General features: G+C 40.2%; 1 protein-coding gene across 7 annotated transcripts in view; it reads right to left on the reverse strand.

Annotated features, from left to right (window-relative positions):
• Positions 1-385: 385 nt before the first annotated feature.
• Positions 386-21995, reverse strand: part of FAM13B (family with sequence similarity 13 member B) — a 65132-nt gene continuing 43522 nt past the window's right edge. For 4 of the 7 annotated variants that reach the window (XM_019535153.1, XM_019535154.1, XM_019535150.1 and 1 more), the window contains 14 exons: positions 19658-19725; positions 17929-17983; positions 17370-17517; positions 14476-14541; positions 12962-13172; positions 10605-10734; positions 10169-10250; positions 9642-9871; positions 8862-8945; positions 6179-6274; positions 4723-4806; positions 4462-4634; positions 3961-4062; positions 386-2715 (listed from right to left, as the gene is read on the reverse strand). In XM_019535153.1, coding sequence (XP_019390698.1) covers positions 2592-2715; positions 3961-4062; positions 4462-4634; positions 4723-4806; positions 6179-6274; positions 8862-8945; positions 9642-9871; positions 10169-10250; positions 10605-10734; positions 12962-13172; positions 14476-14541; positions 17370-17517; positions 17929-17983; positions 19658-19725 — 1653 coding nt within the window. In that variant the 3' untranslated portion in view covers positions 386-2591. The remainder of the gene's footprint in view (positions 2716-3960; positions 4063-4461; positions 4635-4722; positions 4807-6178; positions 6275-8861; positions 8946-9641; positions 9872-10168; positions 10251-10604; positions 10735-12961; positions 13173-14475; positions 14542-17369; positions 17518-17928; positions 17984-19657; positions 19726-21995) is intronic. The other 3 variants (XM_019535157.1, XM_019535155.1, XM_019535156.1) reach the window with 3 other exon arrangements.

The following is a 21995-nucleotide window of genomic DNA, read 5'->3' on the forward strand; positions in this document are numbered from 1 at the left end:
GTGAACCCACGCACCAACAGATGCCGTTTGAAAACAGATTTTCAGAGGGAAAAAAAACAAAATAAAACAGGTATTCTTGTGCTTCAAAAAGTGGCTGTGTTCACTGGCCATGAAAACAGGTCAGTTGTAGTGCAAGTGAATGTTATTTCTGATCTCAAAAGCAGGTGATGTTCTTCTTAGGATTTTTTTTTTTTTTTTTAAACATTTTTCCTTTTAGCCTAATCCTAAACGTTAGACTACTCTCGGTTAAGTAGTAAATGAGACATCACCCCCCACCCCAACCTTTTTTTTTTTTTTTTTTTAAACAAGACTGTTTTAAAAAAAAAACAAAAAAACACACACACAAAAAAACAAGAACATGAAAGGAAACTCCTATACCAGAGTATGCCAATAAAGGTTAAGGTACTTTTATTATAAAAGTCTATACAATGAATGCCAGACATAGCAATGCAGTTCTATCTGGTTTAGTTATATATATTTATATATCTATATAACCATATAGATATCGTTTTTACTTGTACCAAAGTAAAACTGTTATATCACAAAATGCCTAGTTCTACCATTTATTTATTGCTCAACAAGGATGGCACAAAACACACTTGTAGCATAACTGCTGCCATGCTTATCTACTACACTGAATAAACAGCCAAACACTGCATAACAAACACAAAGCAGCTGTTAATTCTGAATTGGAACCAGTCGGATCACTCACTCACTTATAAAAATATTGGAATCATATAGATTTAAGCATTATAAAGGAGGAATATATTATTTAAAACATTTAAATAGTGCATATTGACATTTTGCATGTGGTATATAAAACACAAACATTCATGTACAACACTATACAGTACACATTAGTTTCGATGTTTGGATACACCCGTGTTTGAAGACTGATAGAAAAAGTAACGTAACTGAAGTGTACATTGCACAATGGAGCTGAATAAAATTGATTAATGGTCTCAAGATTAGCTTAACCTCACAATTCTCTAGGGTCCACTAAAAGTCCTTCTGCTGTATAAGGCAGCAAACTGCCAGTGCTCAAGAGATTTAGTGCTTTCCTCTGAAATCCAATGATTACTTGCTTATAAGCAGAGTTAAAAAAAAAAAAAAAAAAAAGGAAAAAAGGAAAAAAGAAAAAGAAAGTCTTTTATAGCACAGAGATGAAATCTGGAGCACTAAAAATCCTACTTTTAACCTATTTCATAGGCTTACATAACAGAACAAGAAGTCTGAGGTTTACATGCCAGCCACTTTGTGAGAAAGTTCAGTTTTGGTCTTCCGTTAAGGAGTGAATAATATCCGTGTTGACATCAGCCAGTCATAAAAACATGCAGTGAGAGCATTTGCATGCAAAACATGGCCACAAGCAAATTGATACACTGAAAAATCCAGAAAGCACCAGCAAAAAATTAACACTTAGATTTTTGCCAGATCGAAAAAAGAGTTGTTGATGGCTGTTGTATTGTATAGCGCAAGCCAGCTAAACCAGCATGTGATCAAAACGCTGTTTTAGTTTCAGTTCCAAAGCTGAATCATGCAAGGCCCTTCAACTAAAAATCGCCCCATCACAAGGGTAAAACCACTTCTACTCATTCCCCAGCTGCGTGACAGAACTGACACGGCTGCGATTCCCGTTCCAAGGCCGACCCCGTCCACCACAAGGTATACAATGGCTACAGTGACTTCAGCCCTTGATATACGCACTTGTATCAGATACAGCCCAACTATTAACTGACATCGGCCAGGCCTAACCTGCTGGAGCTGTACAAGTCTGAGCACCATCTGATTTCCCACAGACTGAAAAGTTTATTAGGTTTCTCGAATCCTCTGAAGGGGAGATGCAGTATCCAATTCTGACAAAACACTGTGTCACTACTAACTGATAACAACTGATAAAAGGAACAGTAACACAAGTCCTGTAGGCAGCGTGTGATATAACTGTTGTTTCCCCAAATTCGAAAAAGACACTAAAGCAAGGTCACTTTCTGGTTTGTCCATTGTCATCTTTGTCAAGGAGAGGTGACCACTAAGTAGCAAAATCCATGGATCCTAATACATATTATTACTGAGTGCGGGTGTAATTTAGGACATCAGAAATCAAAAGGAGTCATTCCACAGCAGTCCTTTGAAAAGAATTCTGTTCAGTTTTGGTGTTCCAGGAAGAGTCGTGTGTTTAGTTTTCCCGTAATAAAAAAAGGCAACAGAAGAAGTTGTAGTATTAAGATAGAGACATCTTAACTTCTTCAATAATGCAAAAGAGATTGGTAGTAACAAAAAAGTCTCGAAAGTTCTTGAATGCTTAAAGAACAAAATTCTGTAAGTCTTTTTGGAACAAGCTGCATCTGTAATAAGACGCTGATGGAAACCGTGTTTGCTAAAGTTGGATAGAGCAGTCTCTTACATTTAGAACTTTTTATTTGCCCTCTACAAGCACCCACTTACCCTTCAAACATTTTATAGTGGCACCACAGCAAAAGTGCACAAACTGGGTTCTTTCAACAGTACATGACAAAATGAACACAAGCACCCAATAAATATTATGGTATCAGAAGGAAACATGTTAATTCAATGCTTTGAAGGAACATAATCTATATTGATTTTGAAGAATCTTGCTTGCTGATAAGGACTTCTAAAAGCCTCAGCTTGGCCTTGATTTTCTTGTACTCCCTGTATTCATCAAGCATTGGAACCCGATCTTCTTTTTGTACGTTTCTATAAAAAAGAAAAACAGTTATGTTTCTGGGATATACAGAACTAGCTTGAAAATAACACCCGAGAGAGCTGGACAGTTAGCAGATCAAGGCGAGCTACTTTTGGTAATAGGCAATTTCCATTGCTAGCAAGCTAGAATTAGCAAAAACAAAACTGCAGAAGAAAATTCTGAAGAGATTAATTTAGCACAAGTACCTTAACTTAACAGTTATATAATTTGTAAACTGTCCTCAGCATTTCTGGCAAAATCTTCCAAAGACGTGTATTTCACGCTAAAGGTTAAAAAAAAAGCTTAGTAAGAGACTTGCTAGTTACAAATCCTGAGGACAGCAAGAATAATAAATAGTGGTCTAAATATAGCTGAAAGGTCACCACTGACTAAAGACATAAGACTACACACTCAAGTCAGTGGGAGACTTGCCACAATTTCAGCGGAGTACGTGATGAAGTCCTCTTAATAGAAATTCATATAAATAGTTGTCAGCAAATTTATAGTTGGCCAGGGTATAAATCCTAATTAAGCACAATTTATGTTAGGTTAAGATGTTCCACCTTTCAAGGGTTTGATATTATCATCATGTCTGGATAGGGGCTGGCAAGTATTAAAAAAAAACAACGGATACAGCATGTATCGATACGCCCAGCAACAGTTGTACCAAAATCTGCAACAAACAGTTAAGAAGAATTATGGGGGAAAGTTATTTAAAAACCCTGCAAAAAATAGGATAAAATACATTCTGCTTCTTTTTCACAAAACACATCAAACAATGCGTGAGCTTCTGGAATACCACAGAAGTTGATCCATCCTAGCTGAAAAGTTACTCTAAATTAAAAATTTATGAAACGAGAGAGCGCCTTCTATTTCCATTACATTACCCAGGTTTTCATGTGGAAAGAAAAGACCATGGGCTTCTCTACCAGACGGCACAGCACAGTGTGTGTTACACCCGGTCCATCACTAAAACGTCCTTCATGAAACTGTTCATAACGATGGCTCTAGATGCACACACTTACAAATTACTGATGAAAGGTTCCACTTGGTAGGATTCTGTTCAAATTTTAGACCATGCTAATGTATTTTTATGGGAAAAAATAATGTATTAAAACCCCATGGTGTCTATATTTGAGTGGACACCAAGATGGTGGTCTGCTAATGGCTAGTCATTTTGGAAGTGTACAAAACAGTAGTAAATACAAAATAAATAATAAAGCCCCAAATAGCAATCTCTGTTCAGCGAAACAAACCTTCCATTCTGTTGATAAAATCCCTCTTCAAATTCCCGTAAAGTTTTGCGTAACTTCTTTTTTTCAGCTCTGGCTTTCCAGAGTTGTTCCAGTAATTCAGGCCTACAAATTGAAAAAACAGGTTGCAGACAGTCAGAAGAAGGCAACTCTCCTCCATTGCCCGCTTAAAAAGAGACAGAATTAGTCGGACTGATACCGCCTCTGAACAGAGCGCTGTAGCATCTAGTACACAGCTGATGGAGAACACGTCCAGCGATTCAATAATTCAACTGACCATGAATAAGAGCTACAATTGTTCAATCATCAACCCAGAACGGACTGAAACATCGTTAAGAAACTGAAATAGCTATAGCAGAAGGACTCAAACATTTAATAGGGAAAAACAACCCTTATTAAAAGGAACTGGGCACTTTAGGTTATAGCCCTTCCTTTGCGTTGCAGTCATGACTATATGCATGGAAATGGTAACAACAGTGCTAGTCACTTCCTATTCATACATACATAGAAGCGGCTCGGGTACTCGATAGCCTGAGGTCCCGTGTTAACTTTTCTTGGCCTTCTTCAACATCCGATTCTGAATTTTCAGCTGGGCTTGAGATGGACTGCGCCTGGACAGCAGTTTTTAAGATCTCATTTAAATCTGATGACAAACAATCACCTTCTTCCTCTTCTTCCTGCAGTCATAAGGCAGAAATTTGCATCTTTCAGTTTCTCACCGCATGTTCAAGACAGCATCCTTCTCCCCTAAGGCATTTTACCTACCTTTATTTCTTCAAAGAAGTGGGCAGTTTCCCCTTCAATAATAGGCTGTAACATCTGCCCCCGCCTCTTGGTTGATGGTGACCCCTGCAATACACCAAACTTGTTTTGGCTGTAAACAACTCACTGTTACATCTGCACAGCACTCAGGAATGTCAATGTATTCATTTTTGTTCAAGTCCATTTTACGCAGGATTCCTCATATTACATTACATTATAAAAAATACATTCAGCATAACTTTCTATGGAAGTGATAAGTGGTTCCCTGCCATCAAGGTATGCAGCTCACTTGCTGTGCAGGTGGAAGCAAGCAGCTACCAAAACTGTGCGTTTATAGAAAGGTGATGCAAAAGAACACGATAAAAAAGTTCAAACAATTAAGAACACCAATTCCATGTTCAAGTCCCAGGCAGAAAAGAAATTTCTACCCTGTGGAAACAAATGAGTCGGTGCCTTTTCAAATTTGGAAATGGATCAGGAAGGGGGAAAAAAACCCCAAACCCAAACACATTGTCACATGGCTAGAAAGTGAGAGAGGGAGAGAGAGAGAGGGAGAGAGAGAGAGAGAGAAAGAGAGAAAGAAGAGGAGAGGAGAGGAGAACAGACAGACAAGTAACTGCCGAGAAACAGGAAACGGTCGAAAACAACGCAGACAGACAAGTCCATTAGAAAATCCTTTTAACCAGCTCTCAGAAGTGATTGTTGTAGACATGGGAGGAAAACGACGTACAAACAGAATAATAGTCTATAACATCCAAAACCAAAGGAGCATCCTGGATATCCATCACTTGTGGTAGGGAATTTAGAACAGGACAGCTTTGGCAGCCTGAAGACAAAGACGCTGCCCTTATCGCTTAGTACCTGACAAAAAGGGTCTGCAGAAGTTTCCTGCTGACGGACTTGCCACAGAAACTATACAAAAGTAGAAGATAACTACAAACCACAAGCAGCAAATGGATACTGCCACTCTCGATTTCCTTGGGGGTCAGAAAAAAAAAAAAAAAAAAAAACCTGAACCATGTTTGGGTTTGCTCTGTCTTTTATTGCCTGTGGAAGGGTAAGAGGAGAAAGGAGAAGAGCAACCTTGTCTGACCCTGCTGGCTAAAGGGCTCCAGATTCACATGCACAGAAACACAACTACACACGTACACCCCACAGCAGGATCGTGTAGAAGGAAGGTCACTTTGCCCAAGAATGGCACAAAGAAACCTTAAGCCAGGTTTACAGGCTCCCCCACCCCATCTCATTTGCTCAAAATCAGCACAGTGTTCTGCAAAGATCTGCTATGGGGATACACATCAAGGCAAACACCACAAGCGCAACAACTACACTCTTTCATTTCTAACAGGGAAACTCCACAAGATGGAACAAAATTATTCCCGCCTTGCACATTAGCTATATCAGAACCAAACTAAAATGACCTGACAAGTGAAACATGAAAAACATTTGCTTTACTCACAAGGATGGGAGTAATGCTTGCTCTAGTCAACATTTGTTTCACAAGTCTGTATCTGTCATAAAGAGGCTTAACAATGTGCCTTTCTTCTCTGGTAACCTAAGTTGAGAGAGAGGGAAACCAAAAAAAAAAACAAACAAACCAAGAATAAAAGAATGAAATAAAGAGAAATAAGTAAGTACTGGTTACCTAATAGTAGACCACAATCAAAACACAGAGTCTGTCATCCAGCTCAATTTAGCACTGTAATTACAGTACGGTTTATTTAACTGAGCATCATTAGAAGTTTAAATTTTTTCCTTTCAACAAGTGAGTAATCCCATAAAACATTCAGGCTTGGTTTACAGAAAGTGAGAGAGAGCTCCCAAGGCATCAAGTAGCTTAAATGGAAAAGTGTTGTCTGTCTGCCAAAACCCTGGGGAAAGGGAAGAAACCATAATTGCACGTCTAGTAATAAAACAGACGCAAGCGGAGGATGAATTCAGATACCTCTCAGGGAACAATAAGCAGATTAAGAGAAAGGTAAGGACCATCAGAGAATAGCTCATCTTGGCCCAGATTCTCAGTTAATATTCTAAAAACAAAGCAGCCAGAAACCCATTATAAATAGGTCATTTCTCAGTGTAAAACTTCTCTACCGCCACCGGTAGCACGAGGGGCCTGGCCAGCCGGCAGTGGTACTACTGGCAATCCCCAGCCCTAGTGGTAGACAGAGTCATTTGAAATGATTCTGTGGCTGGACTGGTGACACCAGTCATGGGAGACAGGTAGAAAAGAGGCTCAAGGCAACCAACAGGAAGGAAAAAAAAATCCAGGAAGGCCACGTCTGTTTGGTGCATTCCCAGGTTAAAATGCACAACCCCTACCACGCAACATATTCAAGGGCACATGTTCCAAATGTGGTAGTCTGTTTTGTTTTAATTTTCCTGCTACATTTTGTTTTCAACAGCCTGGCTGTGTCAAAGAACTAGGAGGTTAGAGCATCACTGCTCCACTGGTGCAAACTGTGCCCTTCCAAAACCAAAAAACAAAACAGAACAAGCCATACAACTACCTCCGTCGTGTTTCACTTTGGCTGTTGGTAACAATCTGATTGTCTAACAACAAGAGTTTGAATTCATGGAAATTCAGACAGACATATGAAACAACGGCTACAAGAAGCACAAACTTTTTCCAGTGAATCAGTTCCGTGCCTCTGCTCCAATATAGATATAAAACATACCCAACTACAAAATATGGTATAGACATACCCATATTTTGTTGTTGCCCTTGAAGTCTTCCAAATAAAAGTCACATTAAATTCTGGCAACCAATTTTACTGCATGTTGAAAGTACCAAGTGGGCTGATAGCTACACACAAAGCCAAGTCCAAGATCTGTTTGTATACTGCAACAACTGCTGTTCTAGTGTCTCCATTAGGAATTACTAGGCCTGTGCAAAGCAGCTAGTATTCACTTCGGATTCAGATTCGGCCAATTTGAGGGACAATGATTCAATTTGCTGCTTCAAATCACAGTCCTGAATTGATTCAGCCAATTGGATTCGGAGATTCAGGCGCCGCCAAATTGCCAAATCAGACAGGCTCCATCCCCCACCTGCTCTGCCAGCCCTGTCCATGGCTGCCCTGCCCTGCCCAGCAGTGAGCTGGGGCTTTTAAAAAACAGGGAGGTAAAGGCCCAGCAGAGCAGCCATGGAGGGGCTGGGAGTGGGCAGGGGTTGAGGGGCTCAGGGCAGAGCCCACCACACAGCATGGGACAGTGGGGGGGCATCGGGGATTGCCCACCCACTCCCCACCTGGCAGGAGCAAGGTTGTTTTTTTTGTTTGTTTTTTTTAAAAGAACCAGGAGCTGGGGCTGGACGGGGCAGCTGGGAGAGCAGGCAGGGTATGGAGCCTGGCAAGTGTCCCCTCAAGGTCCCTTCCCCTTTTCTTCCAGCCCCACCCCCCCACATGCACACACTTACCGGCACGGAGTCTGAGTCCAGCTCCCTGCCGCAGCGAGCGAGGACTGCCCGAGTCTCTAAATCCATCTGGAGAGCTTAGAATCGATTTGGACCTTTTTATTATCTCCTGATTCGATCTGGATTCAGAGATTCAGCCACCAAATTGAGCTGAATCTCCCCCGAATCGAATCAGCACCCAAAGCTTCGCACAGTCCTAGGAATTACATAAACTCATTTCTAGTGTTTGAAATTTTAACACTTCTGGTCAAACTCAAAAACACATTTAAATATTTGTTCCTTTTCAGTTATTTCTGTGATGAGCCCAAAAGGGTCTTGCACAAACATAAGGGAGATTCGGTGATTGGAATCAAAATAACCCGTCAAGCTTTTTGCCAGGAATTACATACAGTGATTATGCTCATTTAGAAACACCTCTTATCTTTGTAATTCAACAGGCAGAATACTACAGCTCAAGGATTGCACAGAGCTGAATTTTCCAAAGCGTCAATAAATTACATTTTTTTCCTCTATAAAAGAAGTCCTACATCATGTATTGTTACACAAATTTAGACGTTGACCACATCCTTTTTAGTAGTCTATAATTTCATCAGGAATAGTGTCATGAACATTGATTAGGACAACTGCATCCAACCAGTATTGACTGCTGCTGTCACCGCTGCGTGCCCAGTTACTGCTGCCTGGGCATAATTTGGGCAAAGTTCAGGAAGTAAAGAAAAAAAATTACCGGCCGGCCATGTTGACTTTCGTAGTAGAGAAGGCTTTTTTGGAGTGACGTCTTCTCCTCTACCAAGTGGTCTTTTGTCATTTTCTGTTAGAAAAATAAATTTGCATTGATATCAAATCACAAATACCATGTTTTCCAACAGCTTGTCTGCTACGTGATGAATGCCTTAGCCATACGCGAGATGTATTCTCTTCCATATGTGCTGTTTTACAGGTGATAAGGCTGTATTGCTACATGCATATTTCAAAAAGCATTACAGCAGAACATTTTTGTAAGCCAGTGAATAAAACAGCAGAAGCATTTATTAATGCCAAGACCTAGGACCATCTCCTTTCTATGCCAGGAGCAAACAAGAATATAGCAGGAAGTGATGTTCTAAAACAGAAACACTATTTCACTCAGATATTTTCCCCAAACTACACGAAGCCTTAAATAAAATTAATTTTCATGACAGAAAGATAAGTTTTTCTACTGACATTTCACTCTCTTACACAATACTATTTTCTGAAATGGCTTATCTATGGTCTTATCCAAGATAGACGCCTTACCAATTCAGAACCGTTGCCCAGAGGAGTAAGTTTTCCATCTCTCGACTCCTCTGTGAAATCATATGAAATATGAACTTTAATTTCTACCCAGGAGGACTTTTACAGTCTTTTCTCCAATGCCTGATGAAGGATGTTTGTGCCCGAAAGCTTGCAATTACAGAATTTTTTTTGCAAAAACCTTGCTGGTCTAATGAAAGACACCACCTTTCCCATGAGCCCTGATTGCACTTACTTTTATGTCTTCTGGCAAGCATCTTTCAACTCGTTTCTCCTTCAGTCTTTTCAAAATTATTTCAAGTGTAGCCTCCTTGGTAGGCTTCTTCTCTTTCTGCGTAACTCGTGGCTCATCTTCATTTTCTTCATCTTCATGGTCTAGAGAGGAGCCAAAGCTTTTTGGAAGAGTATTACTTCGTGGACGTGTTTGAGGTATGAATTCGCCATCTGAGCTCTTGTGCTTTGCATCTGGATGGGGAGGGGGGAGCAGGGAGAATACCCAACCCAGAATTAGCTTTACAACAATTAAAGACCAAAGAACTGGCACCACAGTATTATAAAATTTACCATGCAAAATGTTTTCAATGAAGTCTCAAGGCAATTCTCCAAACAAACAGGCATGGACTGCCCCTGGTTTGCAAAGAGAATCACTCAGCAACCAAAATGTAAATGATCTCTAATATCCTTGTGCGTTGCTTTTGAGTATTTCTGTTTGAGCATGAGGCAGTTTCATTTTTACAGAATAAATTGTGCAGCATTCCATACCTTTTATTTGCTTTCTCAATTTGGTAAGCTCTGTCATCCACTTTAAAACCTTTGGATTGGCTGCAATATCACTGTAAGAGGGCTGAAAAAAATACAACATCAAAACTATAGCTGTATACAAACAAAAACAAAAAAACAAAATTGGCAAGCTTTGGAGAGCAAATTTGCTGTAAGGAAGGTTTTACACAACACCTGATGCAAGCACTACCTAAGCTACTGCTTCATCTTCCTCACATTCAGAGCGTCTAAACTGACATCCCAAATTCACTGCACACAGCCCACTGAACGCTTTTCTCCAACCTCAGCTGGCACAGCATGATGCTCTTACACCGTTTTCTCAGCTACAGAAGGCAGGGTCACGCAGAGGTTCTCAAATTAGTTATCGACTATAAAATTCAACATAGGCCTCTGGAAAAAAGCAACAGGAGTAACTTACTTTGCTGTTTTTTTCCTTTTCAAATTGTTCCTCAAATTGTCTTATTTTTTTCTGCAACTTCTTGACCAGCTGATACGGTGTCCTGTCTTCCCTTTTGTCATCTTTTGAACTAAAAGATCCTCTTCGGGTTCTAAGTAAATAAAAAAAAGACACCCCCCCACCAACTTTTCAGAACTTGTTGAAGAACAACACCAATGCCAACAACCGTACATCTGCAGGTTTGTCACAGTGTGTATGGAACTCCATTGTGCTTAAGCAGAAGGAGAGGGGAAGTGGTCTCATCTCTTAATTCCTTGTTCTCTCTATAACATTTCCATTAATGCTCACTATAAGGCTGTGTTCTGCTTGGGCGAAAACACAGGCAGTTGGAAAAGCTGTCAGTCGAGTGCTCAGTCACAGCTAGAGGTATCCCCCTTTACTCTTGCCACAAGAGTTCTTCCAAAAGCTGTGGGCTACAACAACTAAGATATATTAAGCTATTACACAACCTTCTTCTATAAGGAAAGAGTACTATTTCTTAACTTACATGTTGGAATCCAACCAGTGAAAGCGTTACCATCAAAATAAGAAAGTTCTTCATTTGCTGACAGAGTATGCCCATCAGTCTTCCTTATAGAAATAATAACAACACCCACCACCACCTTTTGAAAGAGCAGAACACAGGGGACAACCCAAGCTCATTCCTACCTAGTCCAAAAGCATTTTCTCTTGGCCAACGAGTTCTTCCTACACGCACTCCATTAAACAATAACTGTTTAATCTGTGGCAGTGCTCCAAATATGAGGAAAAACATCCCTGCCCAAAACAGCTTACAGTCTTAAAAGCAATTCCTCTGCTGAAATAATGGTGCTGTCCTGGTCATCATCTGAGCAATTCTGAGACTGGCTGCAATTCAGGTGAGCAGAGGCAGGTTCGTTGTTTTCTTTGCATGACCCAAGTATAGAAGAGAAATGCTGGACCCTGCTGATTTTTTCTCATTTATTTCAAACCAATAATTTGTAACCTGCTGAGTTCTTCCTCTAGCCACCATTTTTCTAATACCAAAGGAAACTCCTAAATCAAAAATAACTGACTGACTGACTGAGATAAAAAGGTAGTCTTTTGTCCTACAATTCACTGACTACTCAGGGGCTGAGAGCTGTGCTCACTGGAGTTGAATTATGGCAAGGTCCTCCCCAAACTATATTTCCTTTTGATTTGGAGGAACACCAGCAAACAGCTTCTAATGTCACAGAGCACTTGAAGCTGGATGGGAAATTAGAGTCCCATGAAAGATTTTCTGTTCCAATTTTCATGGTTCCAGGCATTGCTAACATGCACAGAAACTTTCTAAGCTGCTTTTCAAAGTAACATCATTGGACAACAAAGGACACTAATGATTTACCCTCTTTGAAGGCTCTACTCCTTCAACCAAGATATGGCCAGAAAGCTGGCAACTCCTTGACTTGAAACAAGATCATTCTCCCTGGAGAACAAGTCTGGGAGTTCAGCCTGCAGAATGCGGAGAGGGGACGGTAAGCAAGGGCCTCTATGCAGGACACTGGCATCTTCGCACAGCTGCTCCTTGCTCATCTCCCAGTGCTCCCTCTACCCACGGCTAACTCCCAGGGAGTTACTAATGCAGGTTTGAGCTACACTAACTGGTAAAACACTAAGGCCCCTGAAATACAACAGGAGAATATAAAAGCCCGTGTTGGTACTGCTTCAACGACCATTGACCCTTCTTTGTCCATCTGTCTTCAAGGTTAGAAGCCCTTGCTGATTTCAACCTACCTATCCATTTTACCCAAGTTTTCTAAAATGGTTCCCATCTTGTGACATTCCCTCACCTAAGCATTTCCTTTGCCTGTCCTTCTCTTAGCAAAAGTTGTATTCAAGTAACTCTATACTATCCTATCATTAAACAGCTCAAGGCCTCCTGCAGTCTACTAAGTGCATTAAAGCCCTGCTCCAAGTTGTGGGAGGGGAGCCATATCAAGCTCCACAGCTTGAGGAGTAGGCTGTCCTCTGCTACTCTGAAGAGGAGTCTTTGCAAGAAAAACCCTGCTCCGGTGCTCTACAGACCGTACCCCACTCCCCCCAAACCCACAGGCCTGCACCCGCTTCTTCTTTCAGTGTTTAGTCCCTGCAGTACCAAGCTATATCGACCGCGTAGGTTGTGTAGCATGGAAATGCATTTGGGTAGCAGCTTTACTCAAAGGAAAGCTATGTAACCATCTAAACAGTCACATAAAAACATGCTACATGACCTCAGTTGTCAACCAAGTCACAAACAGGAATGAAGTCCAAACTTACACGTATTACCTTTTAATACAATAAAGTTTCCCCTTTCCCACAAATCGTATTAAAATATATACCTGGCAAAAGAAAGTGCTTTGGATGAAGAGTCCAACATTTCTGGATCATGTAAGAAACGCTGACTTTGTCCAAAATCCAAACTTCGATGCGACAACACTGGATGACAGTCCTCTTCCAAAGGATGATTATTCATTCTTCCAGCTTGTGGGGAAAGCTGAGCTTCTCCGGATTCACTGTCTTCCTGCCAAGATTTAAAAGCAGGAAACGGCTCTACAAGATACAAACAAGAACACCAAATAGTAAAAAACAACAGTGTCAAAAGGGAAAAAACACAAGAACAAAAATGTGTACCCAATATTTAATCTTGAAAGCTATAAACAATGTAGTGTCATACACAAAGTGAATAATTACAGTGAAATACATTAGAAAGTTACTGATTCTGTCAGGTCATAACAAATCAAAACAAAAAACGTACTCAAAATGAAGTATGCACACTAGGATCCCTTTTTCAAAGTGTACCGTATGGGTATGCATTTTTTCACAAATCAGTGAATTAGTGCATTTTCAGAAATCTAACAACTTGGAGACTAAGTAAGGTGTGCATTTACTGTCTGAGCTGCTTTAAATGACAGTAGAAATTGGATTTTTTAAAGAAAAATGTACCACAACATCTAAAATTACTCTCAACACAGGGAAAGAGACACTAGACACTGTTAACTTAGGGACAACATTCATCTGTTTAACCTGGTTTGAAAGGAGATCTTTTAACTGCTAAGTCTCTCTCTACAATATTGAGGAGAGAATCAAGTTTTCCTGTACTATACTGACAAAATTGGGGCTTTTTGGTGAATAAAACAAGGTGCTCAACAAAAAGGAAATGACAAGTGTCAAGATATTTTAGAAGGAAGGGAAAATTTGTTGGAAAAGGACTGCTTTTAAAGCAGGAGATTCCAAGACAAAAGCAAATCTTCAAAAGCCTTTAAGCACGTGGGTAAGTGGGGCTGGAAGGGACATCGCGAGGTCATTCTGCACAGCCCCTGCTCTGGGCAGAATCACTCGCCACTAACCCATCTCAAGCAACATAACCTAAGCTGCTCTTGGAAATTTCCAGGGATGAAGACTCCACGGCTTCTCTAGGTAGCCTGTTCCAATTCTTAATCACACCTTTAGTTGATAATATTCGCTTTCTAACTTGTCAAATGTTTGTTCCCCCTGGCTACTGAGGAAGTGGGTAAATACTACCCAGGAATTCGTTATACTTTTTAGAAGGTCACTTGTGAAAAACCAGAATTTGAAAACTGGGTTCAGAGTGTGCAGGATGACAATAATACCCACAAAGTAATCTTTAAAAATAACCCTTGTACCTGCTTCCCAACAAGGAAATTAACATGAAGGGAGTGTTTTTATGCGAAGCTGCCTGTTTACATACAGCGAGATACAGAGAAAGAAAACGTCTGCTTAAAAGATCAGAGCATTCCCAAAGTGTAGGGGCAGCAGGTGAAGGGCTAGTTAGAAAGCAAACCATAAACCATCAAAAAGGCAGATAACTGAATGTCTGGCAAACCATACTTACCCTCCCCTTCTCTCTGCAGATGCATTGTTTTGAAATCAATGAGGGGGAAAGTGATAGGGCATGGTGCTAATAAAATGAAAAAGAATGGCAAAAATACTAAAGTGAACACACAGCACAGTCAGAACAAACTATACATAACATGTAAAGCAGGAAGATCAAGTATATGGGAAAACATACCCACTGATCAATTAGTTATATGGAGCTAGGTCCTGAGGACTCAACTCCTACCAGTCTCAACAACAGTTAAGGATGCTAGACATTTGGCAAGTTGTAGATGCTTACTAAACAGCTTTAGAAAAAAAACTGACAAGAGCATGGTCAATATTTACTGCAATTCAAATACCACCCCACGCAGAGATCCTTTAAACATACAGCCATGTAGAAAGTCCCCTCCACCCCCCAAAGGCAGAAATCAAGTGATTTGTTCCTCTGAAGAAATGTAATGCTCAGCTTGGGTCACGGACTTTTAAAAGTTTCAGTTCAAAAAATATTATAACATGATCAATTCCAACCATGCAGATCTCAGCCCTCTTCAGGGGCTGCCACTAGGGCCTGCACTGGTTTGAGGGCCAGGACTGGGATCTTAGTCATAATGTTCAAGGGGACTGGAGAACGTCACAACCCAGCAAACTGCAACAGTGAAATACAGCAAATTAGTCTTGCACATACTGTCATGAGCTTACAATCCAAGAACACATAACGATTATATTGGTGCTGTCTTTGCAAGTCATTTACACAAAACTGATCATAAAGAATCGGACATGTGAAACCAGGGTCTATTTCTTATGGAGAATTCAGGAAAACAATGAAAGTGGAAGCCACAAACTTTATGAGACTATATAATGAGAAGAGATTAGGAACCACATAGGAAAAACACAGCAACAAAACAAAGCAAGCACACAATTAGGAATGGACCTAAGCAATTGGGAGTAACAATTAATTACTTATCAAATCAGCTACCTCTTACTGCAGGCAGTTTAACTGAGCAAAGAGGAAAGCATGAGCCAACCTGCTGACAGTTACTCCTGAATCAGATAGCAGGCCCTCAGAATTTACAAGTTTTATTAGCATCAAAGAGGGCAAAGTTGGGACTAACTGAGAAGTAAAAACAGAACTATTATCCTTTCTGTGCAAAGCTGACTTTTTCAGACTGTCAAGGGCAGGTGTGAACCCGCACAGGGAATTATTGTGGAGAACAATTATGGGTAAGATGCACAGATAAAATATATATCATAAAAACAGTGAGACTAATAGCAATTTTCCAAATTATCTTCACTTCATTTTCCAAACAAAGCTTGATATGCTGCTATTCGAGATGTACTAGAGCAGCTTGATGCATCATTAATTTAAGTACACTTCAGGAATATTTAATTAAGGCTTCGTATTTGTAACTGAGCAACAAAAGAAAGGAACTGCAAATCACTTGTGGAAGGCTGTAATGCATCAATGCTTAGCGATGACATATAAAACAGTCAATCTGTCCTGACAGAAATAGCCTTAACACTCCTATCTATATTATACTAATTGGAGGAAGTAAGTGCCACCTTTGTTTATAAAATTAAAGAGTAGAGAGAACGGACTGATCTTTTTATGATTGATGGCAGCCTACTACATTTCCCTAAGGTGTCTAACTTCCATTTACCCTAGATGTTTTGATTTAAAGATCTATCAAGAATGTATATAAAACTGGGTCTGACCTCATGTTGAGATCTCTCTCTCAACATGAGGTCAGACCCTGTTTCAAGACAAATGGACTCTTATTTTGCTTTATAACTACTTTTAGGTAAGTGGTCTGCATGCTCATTTTCAATTATGTGCATATCAAGTACCAGTAGGACACACAACTATAGGAAAACCTGGAGGGGGGAAAATTGCATGTAGAAGATTCTTTTGATAATCCCTATAAATCCCAAGCCTCTAACCACTCGGAAAAAAAAGGCTTTGGCTTTTTCTCTCCCTTCAACAGAGAGAGAAAAGAAGCTCAGTCCGCAATCTTAGTTCCTCCAATGGAAAAAAAAGGGACTAGATTTGGCATTCCTGATACAGTAACAAAGAAAGACTTTTTTTTTTTTTTTAAACTTTCAGGCCAAATCAGTTTAAAAAACAGCTTTAGTATTTATTGCCTTAATTTTGCATATGCATTTTATTGGCCACATCTATGCGAGATGCTGACTGCACAGTCATTACTGCAGAGTCATTTAGTACTTGTATAAACAAGTATTAAGTGACTGCACAGTTCCCAGTTACCGCACAGTAGCGTTGCTGAACGGTTTTTCAGGATGCTGACTGCACAGTAACTCGTTTCTACCATGCAGCAGCGTCACGTCATGCTTCCTGCCTTGCGACGCTACTGTGCGGTAGCCATGAGCTACTGAGCAGTCAGAGTTTCGTGTAGACGTGACTTATTTACTTTCAACTCTACAATTGAAAAAAGATAAGTTTACAAGGAAGTTACTACATGTATACCTACTGAATGATAAAAGATGAAAACATTTTTTTAAAGGAGCATACGGGTTTCACATCATGCCCAGTTTAAGTCAAGTATTTGAAAAGTTACTCATGGGAAAAAAGTTCTCTCACCTTCCCTTTCATGGTCTATTCAAAAAACCCATATAACTATTAAAGTACTCAGGCTCATTAAAACCCTAGCTTGAAATTGTGGTATTTCCTTATGGAAGTGAAAAGGGTGGCACTGCCTCATTAGCTTATCAAAACAATTGTTTTCTCTTCAGTTATGAAATTGGCTTAACTTGACTATGGATCAACACTACCTTGGTTAAGCAGTCTGAGTTTATTTGTGCTAATAAATTAGGTGGCTGTCACATGGCTTGCACTAAGTTAAAGTATCCTAATTATCATTTTTAATATTCTGCAAACTTAAAAATAAAAATTACCTTCCCATTTGTCACCATCAGATATGTTCTTCAGATCTAGATGTGGTGCTTGGATACCCACTGCTTCCTCAAAAACATTAATATTTCCATCTCCTGACACCTCTGAATCAGTGTTTGCATTCAGATCACAAATCTTGCTACTAGAATCCTGTATTTAAATAAATAGCACATTTTATTCTCATCAACATCTAGTAACCAGGCACTGGGTACGTAAAACATGCCAATTCCAGCACTGCTGTTAAATGTCCTGTGTTGCTTAACCTACCTGCTTCCCTACCTGAAAAACAAGGATATTACCTTATGACACAAGGTTTAAATAAAATTTGTATAGCATTTTGGAAATGTAAAGAATAGGCAAATATCTAACAAACAAAAGGAAGTCAGACACCTGGAAAGCTGAGAGGTCATGAACGCATGTGTCATTGCTCTCCGCACATGGTCACATCACATGATTATTAAAACTCTAAATGCAAATTTGCCATCACAAAAAAAAAACTGCTTACAACTAGACTTAACCTACACAGATGAGGAAAAGCAAACAAAAGCCACAAATTCTTACCAGAAGCAACTGTGAAGACATTTTATCATTGTCATCAAGCAATATACAGCCTTGCCTAAAAGTAAGAGACAGAAGGGTAAGATATAAACTAGAAGTTGTTAATCAAAAGTAACCATTATTCATCTTCTTCTTGGCACCCCTAACTAGAGCACTGTATTATATAGTGATAGGCCAGTCATTCTGCATCCTAAGCACCCACACACATGCAGCAAAGCTGCACCAATGCACTGTAATTACAGTGTGTCCAAGCAGACTCAGTCCACCATCTTTATACACTCAATTAATAGAGTCTGCTGGGACATGGTAATTACTGCACTCCAGCATTTTGTGTATTACCATCCCTATGCTGAAAAACAGCAGCAGGGCTGCTTTAACTAAAGCTCATTCAACAAGCTTTAAAGCGCCCCCTGCTGCCATTTTTCAGCACGGTGACACTGATACACAAGACACTCCGGGCACTTTAATTAGCGGCTCTTGGAGCACGCGTATAAATGCTCCACAGCCTGCAGCTGCATTGAGACCACCATGGATTTCTATTCAGCTTTCACAGTCAGAATGTCTGTGGCAATGGGACTGACAGGTGTCTCAAAAGCACGGCAGCAGCAAGGACCGTGGCAGGCAGCTCAAAGCACATCGGTAGCAATTCAGCAGTGGAAGAAGTGGTGACAGCTAGGTTGCAAGGGGTGGTCTGCCTTCCAAGCAAGCTGCACTAATTTGGCCTGCCAGTAAAAGGTTGTCAACCCCTAATTTAGGCCAGTGGTTCGCAAAACTTTCTGATGTCAAAGACCACCTCTCCAGGACTTTACACAGCCATGTTACTTGCCTCCCCCAAAACCCTACCTACCCCACCACATCCAACCTTCTTCCAAACCCCCACAGTCCACCCCCCTTAGGATCCTCATGCCAGACACAGTTATGTTTGTCCTGTACATGCTAGTGTCACAATAAAGGCAGATAAGCTGGTGTTACAACTGAGCTAATTATCCCTGTTCACCACCACTAATTAGCCTGCCTGCAGCACTGCACTAAGGCAGCTCTGCTGTTTTCCATTTGGAGGTAGCACATATCCACCTTTGTCACCCACACACCGCACCTCTACTAGTTGAGAGCCCCTGTCCTAGAAGACTGGCAAATTGTTTGGAGGACTTTATACCTATCTGGAGGTCTTTAATATTCCTACTCTAGGTTTAACAAGTATTACCAACCAAGGAAATGGAGGTTATTCTGCTGTACTAGCACAGAAGAACTTGAGTAATGAATAAGACTTAATATTTTTATCCTTCATTCTACTATTTCCCACCATAGCACAGCACTGACATATTTAACATGAAACAAAAAACCCAAACAAAATACAATACAAAAACTTAATTAATTAAATGCCACTAAAATCTATTTCTAGCTGCAAAATTGCTATGAAAAAGTTTTCTGCCCTCTCTTTCCTCCCAAAGACACGGGGTTGTGCAAAGCTAGATAAGCCATCTGGATTTTGGCTCAAGCCTCTTGCAGTAAAAAATATTTTATACCTGGGATGCCAACATTGTAAAGTTTTCCCATTTCCCCTTTCCTATTTTTAAGCTGAAAGTCAATACATGCTACTTGTTCTCTTTCCTACACATGCTATATTGTGTGGCCACCAATTACCATTAATCAGTTAATTTAGGTTTTCAAAGCCAACATTTGTCAAGAAACTGCATCGGTCAAACTTCAGTATGGATACTAAAAAGGATACCTTTCACTATTATTTTCTTCATCCGTCTCTTCATCTTCATTACATGGCTTCAACAATACACCTGCAGCCTGTTGGCAGAAGTCTAAGTTGAGACATTTTTCAGAATGGCATTTATAAAGTGAAAGTGTCTTTAATTACCCCCAATCAGACCACAAAATATGATGCATTTATATTCAGATGAAACCAGTAACCAGGTGCCCCCTATACAAGTAATAAGGACATACATGACATGCAGCGCACCAAAGAGTACAACAGCAGCCTTCGATTTTCAGCCAATTGATAACTGTGTTGACCCGTTTGGTTTTTGGGTTTAAGTAATTTATGTTTAGATTTCAAGCAACATTTTCACTGGAAGGTGCCACTCTTGGCTCAAACATGGGGTATAACAGCAACTATATCTGAGTCTGAAAGATAATCATGCTGAACGAAGGTGTGTGTACAGAATGTGTAAAATGAAACAAGTCTCAAACTTTCTAAAAGGAACAATTAATCCCTGTTACTAAATAAAGCAGCATCAGAGCTGGAAAGGGATGGAGAAATACTAGCAGTGACAAGTATGACACCATTTCCAAAAGCAACACTAGAAGGCCATGCATCATGACCATTTTGTTTGTTGAAGGCTAATGCAAAAAAGACTGATCACAGCTTGGAGTCCACAGATTTTTTTAAAGGAGATGATACTGGTACCAGGATAAAACAAAAATAGCGACAAGCATACTTTTTCTGCTTAATATAAAGCGAGCAGTTCATTCAAGGTAGTCAAATGCATGAAACAAATAAGCAAAAAAAAAAAAAAAAAAAAAAAAAAAAAAAAAAAAAAAAATTCTCTTTAATGGGAAAGTATATATAACATGTTCACACTGCTTCCCTACTAACCCTAGGATACATATAAAGGGATACAAAAACCACCCACTACTCCTACTGGGACACCCCAGGGACAGAAATGTGGTATTTTAATGGCTAGGGAATGGCCCTGCCAGATGTGAATGCAGTATAGATAAGGCCTTCAAGACTAAAGGTAAAGTTAGAACTGGTATCAAATTAAAAGAAAATGCTTTTTTGAACATATTACTCGATAAATCCAAGTACTAGTACACATACAGATACAACAGCTGAATTTTGCAAGGTAAAAAGCAGTGTCCACCCTGCTACCACAGAGAAATGATGAAAATGTAGGTGGTCCTGTTTAGCGATTTTAGTCCTAGCATTTGATTTCTAGCCACTTGGCACATCTAGCGTACATTCAGTTTAGTACCTCCAATGTGAGATACTAAATTAAAGCCCAGCAGGCCATGCTAATGCGCAGTAGCACATTAGCATGTTTTGTTTTTAGTGATGCTTAATGCACAGTAGATTATTTTATTGCACATTGGCATAATGTCCTTTTTTTTATGCAACGCTTTAATGCACAGTAAAAGTCTACTGCACGTTAAAGTGCACATGTAGATGCACCCATTAACTTGCAGATTACCTAACATTGGCCTTTGATTTTTAACCAAATGCATTGTTTTTCAATTTTCAGTCCAATAATTTCATACTGCCTTTGGCAAACAAAGGCAGCGCTGCCCCGCAATCCTAGTACACACCACACCTTACGACATTTCTTTGGTTTGAAAGAAAGGCAAAACGCTTCTGCAAAATACTTGCTCTGGAGGTACACTGTGTTATAACTTTAAGGCAGTGCTAAAAAGAGGCTAAAAACAGATGTTTAAGGGACAAAACTTTGCTGTTGGATCAAACAAACCCTTCCCTGAAGTTAAAAGGATATAGTTCATACTTGGTACACGGCAAAAAGCAGCTATGAAAACAAGAGTTCATTTACATACAAGGATGATTTCAAGGTATTTTGATCACAAAGTTCTCCATTCAGTTCTCAGCATTGTAACGTGTTGCACTGAGCACTGAGTTTCAGATACCACCTGGGGACGTTTCATAGATTTCCTAGACATTAAGGCTGGAAGGGACCTCGGAAGATCATCAGGTCCAGCCTCCTGCCCAGGGGCAGGAAGTCAGGTAGGGTCAAAGGATCCCAGCAAGATAAGCATCCAAATGTTGCTTAAAAGAATCCAGTGCAATATCTATTCCAGGCCCTGGGGGCTCTGACAGTAAAGAAATTTTTCCTTATATCCAGCCTAAAACAGTCTTGGAGGAGTTCATGATGACTGGACCTTGTCATCCCTTGGGGCGCTTTGGTGAACAGGCGTTCCCCCAGATCCCGATTCACTTGTACGCTGCCACCAGGTCCCCCCCGAGCCTGCACTTCTCCAGGCTGAAGGGTCCCGTGACTCTCAGCCTCTCTTCGTAAGGCCTGTTCTCTTGCCCTCTGATCACGTGCGTG

This window comes from Crocodylus porosus, unplaced genomic scaffold, assembly GCF_001723895.1.
Source record: "Crocodylus porosus isolate Cpor-Errol unplaced genomic scaffold, CroPor_comp1, whole genome shotgun sequence".
Lineage (NCBI taxonomy): Eukaryota > Metazoa > Chordata > Crocodylia > Crocodylidae > Crocodylus > Crocodylus porosus.